At 48.2% G+C, this 21,399-nt stretch overlaps 1 protein-coding gene and 1 pseudogene across 1 annotated transcript; both read right to left on the reverse strand.

Moving 5' to 3' along the window:
- Positions 1-275: 275 nt before the first annotated feature.
- On the reverse strand, positions 276-20,630 carry LOC119097989 (transient receptor potential cation channel subfamily V member nanchung). Its single transcript, XM_037220922.1, has 16 exons — positions 20,540-20,630; positions 17,890-18,068; positions 17,131-17,224; positions 15,160-15,526; positions 14,666-14,747; positions 14,187-14,258; positions 8,161-8,311; positions 7,715-7,818; positions 7,325-7,407; positions 6,882-7,098; positions 6,291-6,518; positions 5,671-5,932; positions 5,109-5,269; positions 4,490-4,606; positions 4,124-4,249; positions 276-1,878 (listed from the first exon to the last, which is right to left on the reverse strand). The coding sequence occupies exons 1-16, from the start codon at positions 20,628-20,630 to the stop codon at positions 1,729-1,731; spliced, it is 2,484 nt and encodes an 827-aa protein (XP_037076817.1). The 3' UTR covers positions 276-1,728.
- Positions 20,631-20,890: 260 nt separating this feature from the next.
- LOC119097990 (transient receptor potential cation channel subfamily V member 5-like) overlaps positions 20,891-21,399 on the reverse strand; it is a 38,768-nt pseudogene continuing 38,259 nt past the window's right edge.

Below are 21,399 nucleotides of genomic sequence, written 5' to 3' on the forward strand. Positions count from 1 at the left end.
TAGTGCAGCATTTGGTGATTTTGGTCTCATTGTTGTCTGGCATGGACCAGAATTTCTCTAAATTTGGGCCACAAAATTGGCACATCACTCGCAAAGTATGGATACCAGGTAAGGGGAAAGAAAAGGGTACTATATTTGACCTACATGTGTTGCGATTTTTTCAGGTACTGAATGTTCTGAACTGAGTTAAACTTCAAGAAAACACGGTATGGTAGATGCAGCAATGACAATTTATTGCGTTTCGCGTGCACCAGCAGTTTTGTGAACAAGCGCATGAACCTAACTTCCATTGACATGCCTGCATGCCAGACAATTCCACGTCCACGCTCCCGTACTGGGCACACGCTTTTGGCGTCGATATTGCGCAAAATAATCTTTATTCGTCTCAGCGGTTCTCTACAACGTGCATCAGCACAGGTTGACAGATATTGGTAGAATACATTTGACTCGAATTCGTGTTCATTCCTGCATTCCTTTTTTTCCTGAGCACTCTTCGCACCATGATCCTTAAATCATATGCAGTTCCTGTTGCCATGACCATGATTTGCATTACCACGTCGAACTGGCCGTCACAAACTGACGAGCCCATTATACGAAAACCCTCCGCGCTGAACAGCAACATTTACGCGTAATTGGTGCTTGCCAACGTAGCCTCTAAAGTAAGGTGTATACACGCTCACAGTTGTTTCTTTTCCACCTCAGGATTCTAGAATATGGCGCAATAAAGACCAGAGCCAGCCCTTGAACACACTACCACAATGTGGAGTCCGGAGTATATTGCCATGGCATATGGGGTTTAATTCTGCAACATGACTTGCTCCGACCAATTAAGGGACGAGTATGATGTCTGAATTCATGGCTTCTCCCAAAGTCATGGGCTCTAGATTTATGGAGGATTGAGCGCTCTACTTATCATTTCGGTGGCCTTGAGTACAAGTATAGGGCTATGAACAACAGAGGTATGTTTTGTTGATATGCGCGTGAAACTAAGAGAAAGCACATTACAAAATGTTGCGAAACTTTTCGTATTTCTCACTATTACAAATTGTTGCGGCTTATATAACTAACATTTTCTGTTTTACAGGTCTCTATGCACCGCCAAAATAATACCGTATCACTTACTTTGATCAAGACCAACCTTTTCAGTTGCCTGCATTTCGATTAATACTGAACCGATGTGAATCATAAACCAACAAGGTTTAATAGCTACCAACAAAACGGTTCGCTTATCATTTTGATTTTATCTGCGTCTTTAAAGCATAGGATATTACATAGTAGGCGGAACATGCAACAGTGACAACATGGATGAAAAGAAGGAAGTCGATTACGTAAGTCAAGACCGAAACCACGTGGACTGCATCAAGATGGAATGGCGCGGAGCAAGGATGTGGAAGGAAAATTGGGGCTTCCTTTCGACGGGATATACCAAACTTGACGCTGATGTGAAGAAAACAGGAGAAAAGCCAACATTCTTATTAGAACTGGAATTTTCGGAGCCAAAGTACGTAGATGTCCCTGGAAATGTTTACTATTGGAGCATCGAGGCTAGCAGTGCCGTTACGCGATAGCAAGTGGCTAACTCTGTCCCAAGCAGATCTAACAGGAGCGCTTACAACATGAAGAAACAAACTATGTTCGGCACCTGACCACGAATGCCAACTGAAATAAGCGTATAGCCAGACATTGCAGCATATGGCGGGACGGCTGTATTCCATCAACAACACCGCATCAGGAATTTCTGACGCTTGTGGTAGAGTCTTGCGGCAGTGGCATTCCAGGGTTCTCTTCCGCCAGGAGCTTCTGCTGTCTTCGGCGCACGTTTCGGTCGTGTCGAATCCTCATTTCCATGATGTCCTTCATTTCTTCCATTTCTTCATCCTACAAAATGCATGATTGCTTTTAACAGCCGTTTGCCGGGCTCCACGTTTTAGTTTCAACGATCTCGGCAACTTAAATACACCAGGTATTGACTGACAAAACTTAAGTTCCAATCCACGCGTATATTCACAAAACTTTCACTTTCTTGCAGCAAGCACGCTCTATGCATATTGTTTTTAATCGTTTTCCTGAAAATGTGCCGATGCATAACTTTAAAAATATTGGCGCATCAAAAACGTTTTCTAGTGACCTTCTGGGATGAGCCGCACAGGAAGAGAAGCACTAGAACGCCAACAAATAGCAGATAACTGAAATATTCCCGCTTTTGCGTTCTGTTTCTTCCGTATCGTCATGGACTAAAGTGGCGCCACCATGAAGGCACTGTTATCGCATTCACATACAAATTCATTTTCAAGAGCAAAGCCTGGAATTAGAATTGTCACGGTGTAAGAAAAGACTATAGGCAATGAATAAAAAGCATGAATCAGTATCTTTTGCCGTGACGCTCTACCTATGGCCTCGCCCCCCACCAAAAAAACCTTATCAGTTACTTGACTCTTGTGGAGGGCTCTTCGAAAGGGACACTAGTGGCGGCATGCGGCCACAGATTCAGTATCTTATTCATGCAGCCCTGTTATTTTGCTAACTTTCTTAGCTGTTATCTGCACGATATTTCAGCAAAGTTTTGACGTAAACAATGAAACCATGCCGTGCACTACGTTTCAGTGAAATCAGCAATATGGTAGAGCTAGAGCAGGCTGCAGCGTTATGTCAAGGCGGGCCGGACCAAAGCTTGTCAAGACAGCCAAGTGCGTTGCCCTGCACTTATGTGGGTTAAAAGGCTCAGATGTCCAATTCAGTTTGCACGTTTTCGAGGGGGTAAGATTGGAAGACATATTTGACGGGCCAATGCGAAAACTTTATCCCCTTTTAATCCTCTTCGATCCTTTCAGGGTGCTGGGCCTGAAGTAAGGAACATACCTGCATACTTAAACGAATTGCGTGTTATCTTTCAGTGAGCCTCAAGTGTTCCCTGTACAATGTAGTTAGTCTGCTGACGTTGCGCCTGAGCCTGCCGATGTGACGCCAGTTTGGCATCCCAATGGGGGGGGGGGGGGGGGGCAAGCACCACACCTGGATCCTTTCATCATGATTGCGTTACAATGCGCAGAGTCACAGCCAAATAATCAGAGAAAAACGACAACATATCAGAGTCGGGGATTTATTCGTAGGGAGACCCGCCTGATGCTATCGATCGTATGCAACTGTGATAAGAAAACTGCTTTACCTGCATATTTGCTACATATCTTCAGAATTGTAAATCTGCACAGCTATGAACACAAAGCAATCGTCTACAAATTAGGTTACGCAGTTTTGCCATTATTCAACCTTTCCTCGTTTACGCATTGGCTACGGCTGGCTTCCTCTTTCCCTTCTCCGCGCTCCGCTGCTAACGCTTTGTTAGCGTAACATCCTAAAGAAGCAATGCCCTTCTAGTCCCTTCTGCACCAGAGAAAAAAAATCGTCCATTGCCCTGGTAGGAAACCAGGGGTGGCTAGCTTTCAGACTGCAGTTTATTTGGTAAAAATAACATTAATTGCAACACCACACGAGAGTGACTTTACGCTGTCAAGGCCTCTCTCTCTCTCTTCTCTCTCTCTCTCTCTCTCTCTCTCTCTCTCTCTCTCTCTCTCTCTCTCTCTCTCTCTCTCTCTCTCTCTCTCCCTCTCTCTCTCTCTCTCTCTCTCTCTCTCTCTCTCTCTCTCTCTCTCTCTCTCTCTCCTCTCTCTCTCTCTCTCCCCTGTTGCGCTTTCTTTACGCTCGATCGAACACTTTGCCCTGTCCTCCTACGCCAACTAACGTAATTTATGGATGACCGTTGATATATATATATATATATACATATATATATATATATATATATATATATATATATATATTTGTGTGTGTGTGTGTGTGTGTGTGTGTGTGTGTGTGTGTGTGTGTGTGTGTGTGTGTGTGTGTGTGTGTGTGTGTGTGTGTGTGTGTGTGTGTGTGTGTGTGTGTGTGTGTGTGTGTGTGTGTGTGTGTGTGTGTGTGTGTGTGTGTGTGTGTGTGTGTGTGTGTGTATGTGTGTGTGTGTGTGTGTACACGTATGCGACAAAGTCAGGTAAATCGCCGTGCACCGCACAAGATCATCGTTCCTCCTACCTGGCACGGCACGTGTGCGCGCTGAAACGTCCCCGGCAGTAGCCACGACACTCACCGACTGCTGAATGCGCAGTATGAGCGCCGGAGTGCCGTCCGCCATCGGCTTCGAATAGAGTTTGAGGTGCTCCAGCCGGTAGGTTGGGCTCACGCCCCTCTCCACCACCAGCACGATACGCGCCCACTGAGGACACGCAGCTCCGGTGAACGCAGCGCAGGCGAGCTGAGGTGGCGTTAGCGGCGGCGGGATTGCTCACTGTTTGTGATATGAGGCTATTTCTCTCGGGCTCTTGAGCCATTGTCGCGTAACTGGAACTCAAAGGCAAATTACACCTATGTCGCACCCGATGCCGGAGTTGGCGGGCTAGACCACCAAATCATGCACAAGTGCCGTCGCAAGCAGACGCTGGTAGTTGTCTCTCACCTGGCGCATCCACTCGTTCTTCATTTCGGCTATCTTTTGGTATGTGTTGCCCATCATGGCAATCAACATGTTGATGAGAAGAATAGCAACGCTCACCATGTACAGGATAAACAGGATCTGGGGAAATAAGACATTGTTATGCAAGAACGAAGGCACTGGAAAAAATCGCCATTAGAACCGAGGCGCCAAAATATTTCCACGGAGAGCGCAGTGAGCACCAATATAGCCTGGCGATGGTTGCCTTCAGCGGCGCAAAACAAGCAGCGCCGAACGCCACGGCTGAACACAGATGACGCGCGCCGAAATTTCTCCCGTTCGACTTTAATTTATCGAGGGCCTTGGGACACTGTATCTCTGTTTTTTTTTGTCCTTACCCCAGGCAAGAGCGCTATGTGTTCAAGCAAACCGTCTTGCGTGATAAAGCAGTTAACTGCATAGTGGTGTCAGAAATGAACACGTGGCTTGACAGCTCTAAGCGGCAATTTCCGCCGCGTTTAAAAATGGTTGTGAGGACAGCTGTTGAGTAACAACGATAATGCGTGTCCAACTCAGGACTTCCTATGGCAGTCGATGCGCCCTAAACCCCCAAATCATCATGATCATCCAACTCAGGACTTACCTGGCCAACCAGCCTCTGTCGGGTATACTTCAGATTATTATACAAGTCGCCAAAGCTGTTCATGGACGCAAGGAACATGAGCATGATGCTTTGTATGGGAGTCGCCATCGGGTTTGGAGCGCCATCAGGATGCTTGTAAGATCGGTAAATGATAAAGTATGCTGAAAAGGGTATGCCCTGTCAGTTTTTACGCGGACTTCAGGGCTATCGGCGGTGCTATTCAGAAATATGGAAGAGCTTTGAACGCTCCGAAATATGTGGCGCCGGTTTAAAAAGATCGGGTGAATATTCGTGGGGAAACAAATGACATGGTTCCTGAGGCAAAGGTAATGCTCATTCGCCACAAGGGTCATGTAAGCTGTTCAACAGTGAATGGAATTTGAATCGGACGTACAGCTTCATGGTTTACGATACTTTTTACCCCCAAAGAGTGAACTTAGCTACAAGAAGCATGGCATCAACATACACGCACCTCCACAAAAAGCCACCATGCATAAAAGCCCTTCTCCACCCAAATGAGCATTCACGAACGCCCAACTTCCCCCTGTATTGCCCCACTGACCCTGCGAGAAGCCCATGACGAACACGGTGTAGATGGTGACGAAGCGGAGCAGGTCGCCGACGATCATCTTGTAAATCATGGTGACGAACGGGCCAACTGACTTGTAGCCACGACAGAAGAAAAGGAAGTAGGGCGCCGTGCCGAGCATGACGAGCACAGCCAGCACGTCTTCGGCCGCCTGCAGACAGGCCAGCCGCAACACGACCATCGCCAGCTTCAGCAGGCACGACAGCAGGAAGATGACGCGCGATGGCACCGTCGTCTGCCGGACGGCGTGCGTTCGTCAGCAGCCGGGTGGTGGGGGCGGCGGACGTCGGGACTATTTCGGGACCCGGGTAATCAATCGCTGGATATCGAGAAACAGCTTTCAGTTTGGTCAGAGGTTGAGAAATCCCTGACATCGTTGGCGGCTGGTGAATGTAATCCATACCTTACTTTTGAATCCGGGCCGCATTCGTACCGTGCTGCTTCAATGGACACTATTAACCGCACTCACCACCAAAGTTCTCGATCCCCTTCAAGGCCGCGATGTACGCGAGGCCCACCAACGCGATGCTGACCAAATTCATACCGCTTGAGACTAGACAACTATTTGTGCTTTTAGTCCACCTCGCACGTACCAGGTTCTCGATAAACATGCTGAGGCCGAGGAAGCGGGCCTCGTTGAGGGCGTTAAGGACGTAGGCAATGGTACCGACGAGAACCAGCGCCTCGAGCGTCCAGCGCACGGCGTCCCAGGGTCCGCTGTACATCCAGAGCGTACAGCCACAGTCGGTGGCGTTCGTCTCGTTTCGGAGTGTCGGAGTCGCGCTCTGGGCTGGCGTGCTGAGGTCGGTAGTCGCGGTGCCCTGTCGCATCATCGCGGTGGTTGGAGAACCGCCCGGGATCGACGGCTGTGTCGCCGCCGTTTCCTCGCGCTTTCCGGACGCACCATCTACAGGCGGCCTGGTCGTCTGCGAAGTGGCAGCCGCGGCGCTCGATCCTGGTGTCGCGTGCGTCGTTTCTGTCGCTTTCGAGAGGGCTGCAGGCGCGGTTGGTGAGGCAGCCAAGCCTGTCTGCTGAAACTCCGAGCCAGGGGCTGGGCTGGAGAAAACTGGGTCCGCTCCACGAGGGCTCAGAGAGGGGCTGGAGGAGTCTGGTGCGCTCGAGACGTCCCGGGGTTCTCGAGAGGAGGCCGCATTGGAAGCTAGCTCGGGCGCCTGACGTCTCACACGCAGCAGATGGTCGGGCAACGCCAGGTCGTGATCAGAGGTGTTGGTGAGGGCAGGCGGTGGTGTCCCGGGAGGCTCGGTTTGGGCCAGACCGGGCGAGAGGCGGCTGGGTTTCTTTACTTTGTGGACGCCTGTCATGCACGGCCCGGGCCGCAGCGTGAAGCAGGCTAGGTTCAGCAGGAAGTAGACGCCGAATAGGATCATCATGCGCTTGAACCTGAAAACAAATCGGCAGGATTAAGTGAGCATTGAAATCTCCTACACAGAATTATAGAGTTTTATAACAGTTACACTGGAAGTTCACGTTGGAAAGTTTGTACTTGCAAATTATCATTTTATAACACACTGGCTACTTTTGTGTTAACGTTGCCTGAACCATTTTAATGGTTTGTTTCTCTCCCAAAGTATCCGGTTGCATCAGTCTATGTGAAGACGACACTTACTTTGTCTTAACGAATGCGTTCCACTTGGCCACGAGCAGGTCGACGATCACACCGTCCAGCATATCCAGGTGATCAAGGTTCTCCTGTGGAGCAAGAGTCCGACAGCATGTGCCTAATGGTACAGCACGCGCGTGATTAACAAATATATTTCGGAGGTAAACACTCGGCCGATAGACTACTGCGTAGTAATATTGCGGTGTGTCTGCATGGGCTTGCTCTCGCGTAGGCGTAGGAAATTTATGTGGCTCTAAACTGCGTTTGTTGCCGGTTGTTTTGCTCATATACATCCATTGCTGCTGGTGCCTTAGGAAAGGACATACATCTGAAATATGCATTATATTTCCAACCAATACTTGTGTAAGTTTGGTAGGTGGCCTGCCAGCCACGTACCCCGAATGCGATGAGATTCAGCGCCGAGTTCCGGTCAATCTTCCCCGTCTCCATGTCGATGGAGTCGAGGCCAGGCAGCGGATGGGCGGCACAGGTAATGTGGCCTGGAACAGAAAGCGCGCCAGCACCCAGTTTGCTTAGTCCATGATCGCCGCCAGTCTGCCTCAGCCTAGCGCGGTGACTGCTCACCGGTGTTGTACAGACTGCCCTTGACAGCCCACGTGGACCCCGTGAACTGTGCCCAGAAGATATTCTGCGCCAGGCAAAGATATGCTGCCATTGCTGTTGCCCATCATCACCGCCAAAACCGATGCAGCTAAATAAGAAATAATAAAATAGCTGAAACTGAACATTGAAGCTCAGGTTGATGACCAAACCTGCTGTCAACCCATTACGCAGCAACGCCGCCGCGCCCCAGCGCAAAACATCGCGACTCGTCTGCTTACCAATCTGCCAGTAGATCTCACGCTGCACCTTCAGGATGTGGAAAAAGATGTCCTTCTTGGCCAGCTTCGCCGCCAGCGTCAGCGGCGTCATGCCCAGACGGTTGACCATGTCGATCCTGGCTCCGCACTCGTACACCAAGTCGAACATGGACTAAGGGCAGATCGGTTTTTAGAATCCTGCCTCATAACTTGATGGCCAGGCAGAAAATATTGACGGCCGCACCAGCTCACAACGTATACCATTTCATCACCCTGAACGTTAAAGGTCATAAGCTTTTCAGATCGGATCAAAGACGTAAAACATTGCTAAACAGCATCATTCAGGAGCGGTTTCTCCGGTTCCGTTTCCAGACAACAATGCCCAACTTGTCACTGGTACGTATAACATACAAACCCTAAGCACGAAACAGATAAAGTTCAGATATTTTTCAACACTTGGTCAGCTGACATCACTATTAGACATTATATCCCTACGTTTCACTTATCAACCACAGTGCTCTTCCCTGCACTAACATGTGCCCGGATGGCCGGCTGGATACTCTTCGCTTGGATGGGGCTCATTTTACTCCCCCTTGAGATCTCAAGGGGGGAGTAAAATAAAGAGTTAAGGCATCAAATTTAATAAACATCAAAAAGTTATAAAAAAAACATCAGAGTTATGGACATCAAATTTACAGGGTGTGTTGGTATGTAGGTGAACTCATTTAGGCTAAGGTTTGAGCTTCCTAGAACATGACCTTCGGGTCAAAAACAGTCAAACAAGATCAAACTCCAGGATGGTCTCCAAAGGGCCTCTAGAACCTAAATACCTGTTGTTAGCAGAAGGTCATCTGCTCATTCAAGATCAGTGACCCTGTCTGACCTTTCTAAGATCGTGGTGACCAAAATCATGTAATACTGCTTTGAGTTTAGCATTTGAATAAGCGATAAAGGTATGACAAAGGTATGAAGAAACTAGGCAGTATTTTCTTAAAAGCCAAATGTTGGCCTGGACAGTGAACTATTCCGATCTTTAAAAAGTTCATGAAAGATGTACAATGCGGCTTCTGTTCTCAATGCATTCGGAATGAGCACCAGAAACTACCGCCTGCAACAAGCCCTAGAGTAATAAAATGGATTGATGTTGACCGTATCTAACCTTTGCACCCAACACTAGATCAATGAAATTTGTTCATTCAATTGTTGTGTTGCCTAAGAGCGAGACTGACCTGCCGTAGGTCAGCGGCCTTACAAGCTGCATCTGAATTTTTGTACTAAAAGATCTGCCGTTCAATTGTATACATCTAAGCAAAGTTTGGCGCTGCTACGCAGCGACGCTTGGACACCATCCTGGAAAAAACCTTTGAGGTAAAATTGACCCCATACGAGCTCGTGTTAAAGAAACCTACTGGCAGGGGTGAAAAGCGTCCTTTGAGTCACGAACATCATTTGAAACAGCATAAGTTCCAATTCTTTTGAACTTATAAGTTCTAAAAAATTGGAACTTATCGGCTCCAATTTTTTAACTCCCAGAGTTTAGGAAACAGGTCTAAGTGCGCAAGTGGCCGGAGAGGTGGGCTTAAAACCAATGAGTAAGCCGGTTTTCAGGGTTTAATGCATCCGAAAAATCCTCTCCATCGCTTTACTGTCAGATTGTTTATTATTTGTTATGTTAAACGTCATCTAAACTTGAAAATTACTGTGCTGCTATAGGCACGCAGCTATGACATGTGCCTATCACTACAGTGTCTGAAATGGATCTCCATAGTTTCTTCATAGTTCTAAGCCTCTACTACCTGCGCTTTCAAAATATTTACTCCCCAATCCGGAATCGTCAACCATAAATCTAGCACTGGATAGCCTATTGCAAAGCCTTGGTTACATCGATGGCTGATCGATGACCACGTAACGAGCTTGTCCGTCATTGCAGCGGCGGCGAACCACTCACTGGGGCGTTGCTATTTCGAACACGGGTCCGGCACAGGATTGGCCGCGTGTCTGACAGGAACGTGTCGGCACAGACAAGGCCGCGTGTCTGGCGTTGGAGAGGTAACATGTCCGGCACGGGAGCAGCCGTCGTGAACAGAGGCAGCAAGGATAAAACACTATTGATCCGGCCCATGTCAGAGTCACGGTAACCCACCACCAAATACAACACCCGATGAAAGCTTGACCTTACGACTACTGACGACTACTTGGGCTCATCCTTGTGTCTGTGCAGTGGATGGATGGAATTTGAATTTGTGAACATATGAAATTCAATCTTTCGTCCGAACGTAAGGCTAAATTACCCTATGACACAGACTCATCGATAACCCCCAAAACTTACAATTGGAGTTGCAACCACTTGTACCAACTACGGGTGAGCAACGCCCTCGCACCAAACGAAACCTCTTTACGACAGATGTTCCCAAAACTTGATAAATGTGTCACTTCCCAACAATGTTATCCTGGCATCAATTTAGCGGAGGATGACGTCCATGAATCTTACTGATGCTTTATTAATCTTTAATGTAGCATAACACTTTGGGGAGTGGAAATCGCCCTATAAAATGGGGGAAACGCGCCCCCCCCCCCCCCCCTAAGGGTTTCTGAGGATACCTCTCCAGTATGTCGTGCAGTCGCGCCCAAATTTTTCGGTACATTCTGAGACGCTTATTGCGGGTGTTTCGACGAGTCGCTAGCCTCGAACTAAGTTTTCAGGAGCATTGCGCACCGATCAACGGACGCACAGGCGGCGGTGTGACACTGTTACGTTAACAGAGCACTGCATGATACACATTTGCTCCGAACACATAAAACTTCGCACTGTTGTACTCAGAACAAAAGGGAATGCACCTCCTTAGATTTCGTGCCGCTTCGGAATACATGGTCTGGTACATGGAAAACTGGCATGGGACGTGGAAAACTGAAAATGCTCAACTTTCAGGAAAATCTGACCATTGATATTTGTTATGCTGGAACCCAAAACTTCTTACCAGTCGCAAAATCTAGTTGAGACAATCCGCTGTTTTTATCCGTGCAGTTCATCTACCTTAGTTCTGAAACGTTGTAGGGAGGTGTCCGACCTGACCTCGCTATCCTCGACCTCGACTTCGACCTCCCGCTATCAGTCTGTGTTGTGAAAAACGACGAATCAAGCCGAGAGCTAATGAATAAGTCATGACTAAACATCACATTGGTCATGCTCACTATGCAGTTTATCTTTTTACTTGTGCAGATTTAATGACGTGACCCTGATAGCGAAATGAAAGAAGATGTCTAAAATAGAGTTAGCAGACATCATTTGATGACATAAGGCAGATATCGCATGCACGTACATAAAGCCAGAATGGATCCCCCTCTTAAAAGTCCTCTTGGGAATCATAGCTTTAACATTGTCTGCCTCAAAGTTATCAAGACATACGTCACCATTAGCTAGGGGTTTACTTGCATGCGATAAGTAGTACAATATGATAGGCTTTGCAATGATCACAGATGGCGCCAGCTTCACATGAACAATGACCACCTTCCGCAATTGTTTTGACCCTAGATCAAAATTAGGTTCCTTGAGTGATTCCTGATTAAATCCTTGGCAGATCGATATTGAAAATTATATGACATGCAGCAGGGTAATTATCAGTTCCGCACTGAAATGCAACTGTCTGGTAACCAATGGTCTTCATGAATGCTTATTGTGTGTGTGTGTGTGTGTGTGTGTGTGTGTGTGTGTGTGTGTGTGTGGTGTGTGTGTGTGTGTGTGTGTGTGTGTGTGTGTGTGTGTGTGTGTGTGTGTGTGTGTGTGTGTGTGTGTGTGTGTGTGTGCTGAGTAGTTTTTCTACTTAAAAGCATGCTAAGCCATAAGTGAACTTATTTCACCATGTCTCATATGTGCTTCAATCTATTCAAATGTGGAGCATTCCCTGTAAAGAACCTGATGATTAGCTACGTCTTTCAAGCAGTGTGCTTCTCACGACACGAACACAACCAACGCACAGCCCTCATTGGACCCGATCCACAACCGCGTGGCGAGCATTCAAAACCATCTGTCGCAAATGACACGACTCCTTAAAACGCTGCGTAGCAGACTTATCACGTTCGCCGTAAGGTACTGATATTTTACACTGTTTAATATGTGAAGTGAATCCTGGCTGAAAAAACCGGATCTGAGAGGCATTGTAAAAGCGCTGTGTTGCCATTAATATGTGGTGTCAACACTGATATAGTATAGTTTGTAGTATAGTTCCGTCACCTGCTAAAACTACCCTGATTAAGGTAGTCAGCACTTACATAGTAAAGCTTAGAGTATATTTCTATCACCTACTAAAAACTATCCTGATTAAAACCACCATACTTGGAAGCATTTAGTGGCTCAACTTGCTGACAGAGCAAAACGTCAATGTTTCGACACATGCTCTACTTAAGCTCACACTGTAAGCGTTAGCGAGTAGAGACCAATCATTAACTTTGAGTTTGGTCTAACTGGGATGGCCCATCGTAATATGTTTTCATTCCCGCAATGTCTTCATCAAAATTTTTTGCAAAAATTCCATTTTTCGCCAATCATGTGCGGTAAATCGGACGCTTTTCTCACCCCTGGCTGCTGGTTGAGATCGTTAGGACAAAGCAGGGCTTCTTTTTAGACTGTTCCCAAACACATATATACAGCCGTAGCGTCGCCTTCTCTAAAGCCATCATAGCCTCTGATCCAGCCGGTGGCACGCGAACAGGCACGGTCTGTTTGGCACGCCACGAGGCACACGGCAGCCGGCCAGCGCGTCCAGCGAGCTCTGCTGTGGATATCAAGCAACGGACAATGCGGTCTGCGAAGCCAGCGCAGCAACACGGACAAAATCCAACGAAGCCACAGATTTTGACGGATGCGCCACGCCCCACTAGTTCTACGTGAGAAAGCTCCGTTGGTCTGGGAGAAAACGCGGTGCTTAGCCTGCACATGGCAAGGACGCTTCTTGAGGCAGCGGGAACAGGGGGGGGGGGGGGGGCACCAAAACAATATCACTCAATTTTGCGTCCGTTGCGTTGGTCTGGAAAGACATGCATTGCCACGGCGCCACTGGGTTAGCTGGCGTCGATCGCGCCTCTGCAGCCTCTCTCACCCCTCCAGTAGCTTGGCTGACCTGAAAGACACGTGACACGTGTGTGTGTGTGTGCGTGCGTGTGTGTGTACGCTAGATGACATCAAAAGGGGCTGGGACTGTTAGCTACAAGGAATGACTGCCAACGAAACCAAGAAGCATTCACCTCCAGCTGATCACAGCTAAAAAATTTTGGTCAGTGAGATCGCACTGTTGCGATGACAGTGCGGCACACGGACACTGTTTGTGTAGCGGCTTCCATCACTCGTCTGCTAAAAGCATATTAGGCGGCAACCGGGAAAATGTCCCCAGTTCTTATGGGTCTACTATCAGTACGTTAGCGAGTGCCTTGAACGAGCAGAAGTGCTAAATGCAGAACATTCGCATTTTGCGATAGGGAACACGCACACACACACACACACACACACACACACACACACACACACACACACACACACACACACACACACACACACACACACACACACACACACACATACACACACACACACACACACACACACACACACACACACACACACACAAACGGAAGAAAACCACCCGGCTGCCAGTCAGGCTTCCAAGTGGTCATCCATGGAGAGGCGATGTGCAACACACACGCATGTGGATGTCGCGGATCGCTTGCATGAATACCAATACGCTTGTGAACTGTATCCCTGGTTCTGCAAACTGATCTCGGTGAGAGAAGACATCTGCGATGCATGCAACTAACAGTCATCACCATGTTAAACGTTAAAAAAATCAGCAAGAATCCAAAATAAGGGGGATTTCGGTAAGAATTGCCGCATATCATCTTCATGTCAAATTCCTCACACATCGTTTAGTGTAACTCAAGCAGTAAGTGTTCACATCCCTGCACAGACAATGTGTTCACACCCCTTGAGGCCGTATGTTCTTATGCGCCCGCGCTGTCTCTGCACTGCAACGACTCCGGTCAGGTCTGCGACTCACCATTTTGTCGTAAATGACCAGCATATGCGCCGTGGTGTTACCGTTGGTGTCCTGGGTGTCTGGGTCCGCCCCCTGGCGGTGGTCAGTTGCAGGTTGGCTGCTCGCTTTCACACGTTCTGCTCATTAGCGTAATCGTTTTGTTGAAAATTGTAAATCCATTGCAGACTGTTGTACACTTCAGCGACACAAACGGCAAATCTATAGTTTGGTTTATTGGACGGCTTGTCACTATAAGGACTGAAAGTATTTAGACAGCTAACATATAAATTGGTTTTGAGATCCACCACGTCATTTTTAAACTTTATTGTGAGGACAATTTGAAACATTATCTACATTGTGCGCTATACAGGGAAGCTCCATCGTGCGAAGACTGTCAGCCACTAAACTCAGCAACCTGCTCGCGTCAAAAATCACACAATTGTGGCTATAACTGAGTGACAAATCAAGTCATGATTTGTTGTATGGCACAAGTGACTTACTCTAGCCAGAATAAGCCTGTAGCACTCCTCTTGACCCAGACAGGCCGCGAAGGATAGGGGATACTCCCCCCAGTAGACGTACCTGTAGGCGGGCAGCCACCAGTGAGTTAGGGCATTGTCGGTTGCAGCTCGCTTTGCGTGTCTCGGCATTTATCACCATACTTTCAGAGCCCTATTACCTACCAGAATGCATATCCACGCCAAATCAATACAAGCAAAGCACACATATGACAAGAACGGCAAAACATAGGAGAAACTGCCTGCAGATGCATGGGGTCAACTTCATTACATCTTCCAATTGCCAGTTCTTTTAGTCACGTTTACCGCCCAGGAATTAGAGGGCAACAACATCAGTGTAACAGATAGCCCACTCGGCCAACAGCAACATTCGGGCTTTCTGCAGGCACCTATATTCTACACTTTTCTTTACCCCATTCGTTGTATACGCCTTCCACCAAATTTGACGAGAGTCAAAGAAAGATTGCCTCACTGACCCCTTGTAATTCGTGTTGGCGGCGACTTGCACGATCTCGGTGCCCAGCACGTCCGTACGCGAGCTCTTCTGGTCCTCAGGGCACATGAAGTTACCGAAGCAGCGCTCATGCACGTCCACGCCGTAATTCAGCATGTACTTCACCATAGCCGGATCCTCGTTGACAATGGCAATGTGTAGGACGTTTTCGCCGTAGTACTCGTCCGCCATGTAGATGTCATTGATGAGGCGCGGAAAGAAGTGCAGCAGCCGCTTAGCCAGCTCGTTGTGGATGGAGGTGGCGTTCAGCATACATAGTAGCAGGATGCCCTCGTTGACTGCGCCCGTCTCCTCTAGCTTGAAGCAGCAAAAACGATACTTTTGCTTGTCTGCAGGCGAGTCACATAGAGGAGCGGAGTAGTAACTTCACAGGCGAAAAGCAAACAACTTAACAGCTTGGAGTAATAAGTGGCCAGCAGTGGCTGCTCGCCGTGACACTGTCAGGGGCGCATGTGCAGCTACCGCAACGGCACGTGCTTCCTCTCGCCGTGACACTTTGTCAGGGGCGCATGTGCAGCTGCAGCAACGGCACGTGCCTCCTCTCGCCGTGACATTTTGTCAGGGGCGCATGTGCAGCTACCGCAACGGCACGTGCTTCCTCTCGCCGTGACACTTTGTCAGGGGCGCATGTGCAGCTGCAGCAACGGCACGTGCCTCCTCTCGCCGTGACACTTTGTCAGGGGCGCATGTGCAGCTACAGCAACGGCACGTGCCTCCTCTCGACAGGACACTTTGTCAGGGGCGCATGTGCAGCTACAGCAACGGCACGTGCCTCCTCTCGATAGGACACTTTGTCAGGGGCGCATGTGCAGCTACCGCAACGGCACGTGCCCCCTCTCGACAGGACATTTTGACATGCACGCGGACTTAGCATGTTTTCCAACACATTCACGGCATTTCAATCGAATTATTGGGGACATTCTGGTTTCTCTCATCTGTTAGCTTGCACGTCGTTAGATGATCGTCGCTACTTCTATTTGCCCTCAACAGTCCAACCCACCAAGGGAGCCACCTTTAAACCATTAGCATTCCCTTACGAGTGCATTGGATAATTTGCGTCGAAGAACAAGGTTTGCAGTTATTCTAAGTCATGCCATGGTGATGTCATCTATTTGATTGCATGTTTTCTTTTCATCGGCCTTCATAATACCCTGTTAAACGGACAGGAGAGCTTGTTAAGCGGTTATCAACAGTTGAGTCAAAATACAGTGGTCATTCAATGACACTGCATTTATAGTTGCCAAAGTCAGGTTCCCTTTTTAAACATTTATAAGAATGTGAACTGTAAAGAGGTGTCCCGACTCAGACAACTGCAAATTGCGACCTGACATGAATTTGCTTGGCTTTAAGTTAGGAGAAAAAATACAACACCACGTTCGCTACATGTGCTTTCATGCTCCACATCCACAAACTATCTGGTTATCTGACTTGCGGCCATAATTTGTCATCGGAACCAGTGAAATGGTTTTACCATGCTTGACTGGTAACACAACCCCTAGTTCAACGAAATATGCCACCCGCAATCAACGGGCTACCGACTGTCACATGTGATTGGCTTAGCGTTCCACCAATAAGGTTTCATCGACCTCATATTAGGTGTGGAAAGCGTAAATAAGAGTTGCAGTTGCAATGAATAAAATGTTGTTTATCAGACATAGTTGTCCTATAAGTGATGAAGTAGCAGTGATGTAATTACTCGATGGAATTAAAATGAACTAAACGTGATGTAACAAAACGTAACAGCAAATAGGATAACTACTGAAGAGACCTTTCGGCTTCCATCTTCCGTATCATGATGCAGTTGTACAAAACATTTCCAAAACTCCGTGATAACTTGGATGCCAATAAAACCAATGACTTTTTAGAACGCATGAGATCGTGATGAACATCGAGGTAGAGCGCCTGTGAGGACTGCCGCTTCTGAGGCTGTTACCGTAGTTTTGCCAATCTAGAGTGGGGTCCTCGTCCTCCAGCTCCAGCGGCGGAAACTCGCCATTTTCGTCCATCACACGGCGATTGGCTTCCAGCTGAAACGAAGGGGTGTGCCAGAATGTACAGGTCGATTCGATTGAGCCGCGTCACGAACCATAGACGTCGCTGTCCTGGTAATAACGGCAGCTATTCACCAAGCTAGGCCTGCATCGTTCCTGTAGGTGATCGTAAATTTCAGATGGTATGGCTCGACAGCCAAACCCCGCCTATTGCATGACACATTGTAGCAAGGTACATCGAGACATTGGAGACACGTGTAGCTGGGAGTTTAAACGTAATGGTGAAAATCAAAATGGAAAAGTTCTCGGGCAAAGATGAAAAGCGATGAAGGCAAAGAAGGTAATGATCCAGAAAAGATTAAATGTCAAAATGGGGTGATAGAACTTAAGAGTGACTAAAATATGGTTGCCGACGCCTTGTGCGTCGGGCTGTCATGCGTGTTGCTTGGTATCCTGCTTCCGTGTTTTGTCTATGTTTCCATTTTGACTGACAGCTTTGCGTGCTTTTGGACCGACTAGTTTTGTTTGACACCTTTCATCCAACTCTTGCATTTTTTCTGTTATCTGGACATCCGAAACGTCAGCACAATGGATGACATGAACCATATACGAACTCGTGCAGCTTTGCCCATTGTCATCTTTACACAGGAAATATTGCAACATCGACATCAAGTGACGTCATATGGCTGGTCGTCACTCACCAGTTTCTGCTTGGGCCTGTCGCGATTTCGCAACAAGACCAGATGGTCAGTCGGAATGAGTCGACCCTGTCCGCCGTTGTAGAGGTAATTGACCACGCGATTCTGAATAAAGTCGTCAACCTCCGTGTAGTTCTTCGTCTTGGACGCCACCTTCATCATTTCCACCAGTTCTCCGCCACCTGAGGTGTTTGTGTAGGTCATTTCACAAATCCGGAAAGATCACGAAATCCCTTATTAATATTCGGACAGACGAAGTCCCCTACCTATGGCAGGGGAGGTACCTAGACGAAGTATGGTAGTCTAGACGGGATACGCATATAACGAACGCTCCTCTTACCCACTGGATATTTCTCGACTAAACAGAATTAAAAAGACGACGTGAAGCCATCAAATGGTCAAGAAAATGCGGACAAGATTAGCCAGGGTCACTGTTTACTGTGTTGGTCGACTTCAGTGCACCACGTCACGCGTCATGTCTCTGGCTGGCAGCCATTCGTTGATATCATTGATATTTTCTGATGTCATTGCAAGCAATTATGAACGAAGGTCTGCGTAGGTCAGTGAATGCTGGTGACATCAGGAGGGAGCTTCTGATTCGCGTGATGGAGTGAGAGTTTCAGATAAAGCATGTGGAGAGCATCGACAAAAGTCACAACCAATGGTCAAGCTCAGTAAGTCACTTATATGATCACAACAAAATATGCCTTATAGCTCAGAGTAAAGACAGCTCACAAATACTGCAAACCGTACAACCCATGGCCCGAGGTGGTGCCCAGGCCGACACGGGACTGAATGCTGACAACGGCCCCTCCTGCCGCATTCTCACAATTTCAAACCCTGGCAACCAGTGGCGGGTGGGCCGGCCGCTGTGCCGGTCGGTGCCAGATGGAGCGACACGAGGGGAGGGTGCCGGGTATTGACCAAACCGCCCCGACCTCGCCACCTGAACAGGGAGCCGTTATTCTGGGCGTCGACACGACGAATACCCGGGCCAGGGGTCGTCCAGCAAAACCGAGAAACTGTATGCTTATGCTTGGCACGATCTGAATTTACGAGTCAGTCGTGGCGAGCCACCGCTCTCATACATAGGCGTGGTTTGCAACAAGGCAACAAATGTTAATTGTGTGAATAACGCTACCGACAAAAAAGCAGTTGACTCCACGCATCAGACTCAACCAAGAGTACAAAGGGTGGATCCGAAAATCTCGCCTGGGTTGTGTTAGATAACGTATAATTGGAATTCACGTCGTAACAGTGGACCGCACCAACTTTGCCCTGACTGGGCGGGGTGGGTACTGACCCATGGTATCTTCGGATGGAAAAGGGAAAGAACGGTGCATGAAGCGTCTTTGAATAACTCATGCACAGTTAGCCAGCGCCCGACTGAGGCGTCTGGGACAACCGTGCCCAGCCGCGGGAAATTGACTTCTCACCCAGGGATCTCCACTTTAAGATGTCGTACGAGAAAAACGAAGATACCGTTGTGAAAGTCTGTCAAATCATGAAGAAGATATAGATAACACAGTATTAAGAGCCGTATTCATCGGAGAAAATCAGGGAAATGTAAATGAAGACGCGTTGGTACTTCGGCAACATGCCTTTATTGAAACAAAGCATAAGTAAATTCAGAATTGCTTGCCGATGATTCTGCTCGATTTTTCTTCTTTTTTTAAACAGCGAGCCACAGTTTCTACAGGACACCAACATTCGGGGGATTAAGCAGGGAACAATTGCCAGCCATTTCTACGATGCAGTGCATATCTAAGAATTGGAATGCTAATAAATAATAAGATGAATGGTTTGCATGTGCACATATTTTTGCCTATTCTAATTCTTAGTTAGATACGCACTGTGTAGTGGTAATGGCTGTCAATTGCTCCTTGTTTAATCCCCTGAATATTGATGTCCTTAGAAAACCGCGGCTCGCTGTTTCAAAAGAACTAACCTGAAAAATCTAGTAGGATCATCGGTAGGTAATTTTAAGTTCACTTCTGCTATTATGTCGATAAAGACATCTTGCCGAAATGTCAACACATCTATATCTCCATTCTCCTGTTTTTCCTCCGATGAATAAGGTTATCACTATTGTCTTATCTACGTGAACAATGTTCCTCGCAACTGCGCTTAACAACTTACGTTATCACTAAGAATACACACCAAATATTAAAAATGCGGCGGGGCGAAATGCGGCGACATCAAATTAGATACCAGTCGAAAAACGCTAGCGTGAACAGGGCTAAGTTTTGCTGGGATAAAACAATATCATTACTTTAGACTCCACGGAAAGTGAGAACAGCCGTCTACCACTGCACATTGTTTCGCTGAGCTCGCAGCCTTCATATCGTCTTGCACGAAAACAGAGTGCACAATTTCTTCACGCACCATGTCCCATACGCTCACCTAGACGTTTTTATCTTATCACCCACGTGACTTTGTAATGCCGATGTTTTTCATGTTCGTTGCTGCTTCTTTTGACGGTGACGACGATGGACGCGTTACAGTCATCATTGAGCGGGGATGTGTTGACATCCCAAATGAATGCAGACAAAACGTCAATACATGCATGAAAATTCAGTTTCAAACACTATCATGTAAGAAAAATGTTCGCACGCATCAGTACGATACCTTTCATACCGATGAATTTGCTAACCTTTGATGTCGACGAATTTGTAGACATCCTGTGTGGTTGGTCCAGCTTGCTTCTTGACGCCACTGGCCACCGCGCTGTCGGTGTTACCCATGGTGCCGCAGAGTAAGGGGGAGAGGCGAGGTCAGGGCGCACGCCGGCCGAGCGAGGAATCGAAGCGCGGTCACGCGGCGGTCAGTGGCCGGTCACAGGACAGTGGGGAGAAGACCGGGTACGGCTGAACGGCTGAACGACCGGTAGGCGCCGCGAGTGTGCTCAACACCCATGTGGTGAAGGAGGGGAAGTCAGTACTGGTTACGTGGGACAGAGGACACCATCACACCATGGTCACGTGAGACATGCCGAGCCGTGACGCTAAGCAGCGGCGCTGTGCGGCTGAGGACGGACAGCAGCGGTGCTGAGCCGTTGAGGACGACCGCGACCTAGCAGCGCCGGCGGCTGCTAGCTGCGAATTACCGGGCGTCGCGTGGCTCTGGCCCCGGGGAGATCCGGGGCTGGTACAGGCGCGTGCCGCCGCCACCGACCGCCGACTTCGCGCGCCCATCAGCCCCTCCCCTCCCGTCTGGTGGGGTGGGGGAAGAGCCCTGACTCGGTCAAGACGGACACCGACGTAATGTAGGCGATTCCAGGCTCAAGGGAGGACTTGGACCCGCTCTGACCAAAGGCAAATGTTGGACATACGTGGTTGAGTGGCTCGGAATTGCACAATGGCAGCTCCGACTGATCCCGACACAACGCGCCGTCGCCTTGGACTGTTCAGGAGCGACTGGCTGACTCTTGACTGACCGGACTCACCAGGCTGATTGTGCATTGGATAATTTTTTAAACGGCCGTCCGACATGTTACCTCGGCACCGACAGCCA

The sequence above is a fragment of the Pollicipes pollicipes genome, unplaced genomic scaffold, assembly GCF_011947565.3.
Source record: "Pollicipes pollicipes isolate AB1234 unplaced genomic scaffold, Ppol_2.1 Scaffold_4740;HRSCAF=5597_pilon_pilon_pilon, whole genome shotgun sequence".
NCBI classification, from domain to species: Eukaryota; Metazoa; Arthropoda; class Thecostraca; order Pollicipedomorpha; family Pollicipedidae; genus Pollicipes; species Pollicipes pollicipes.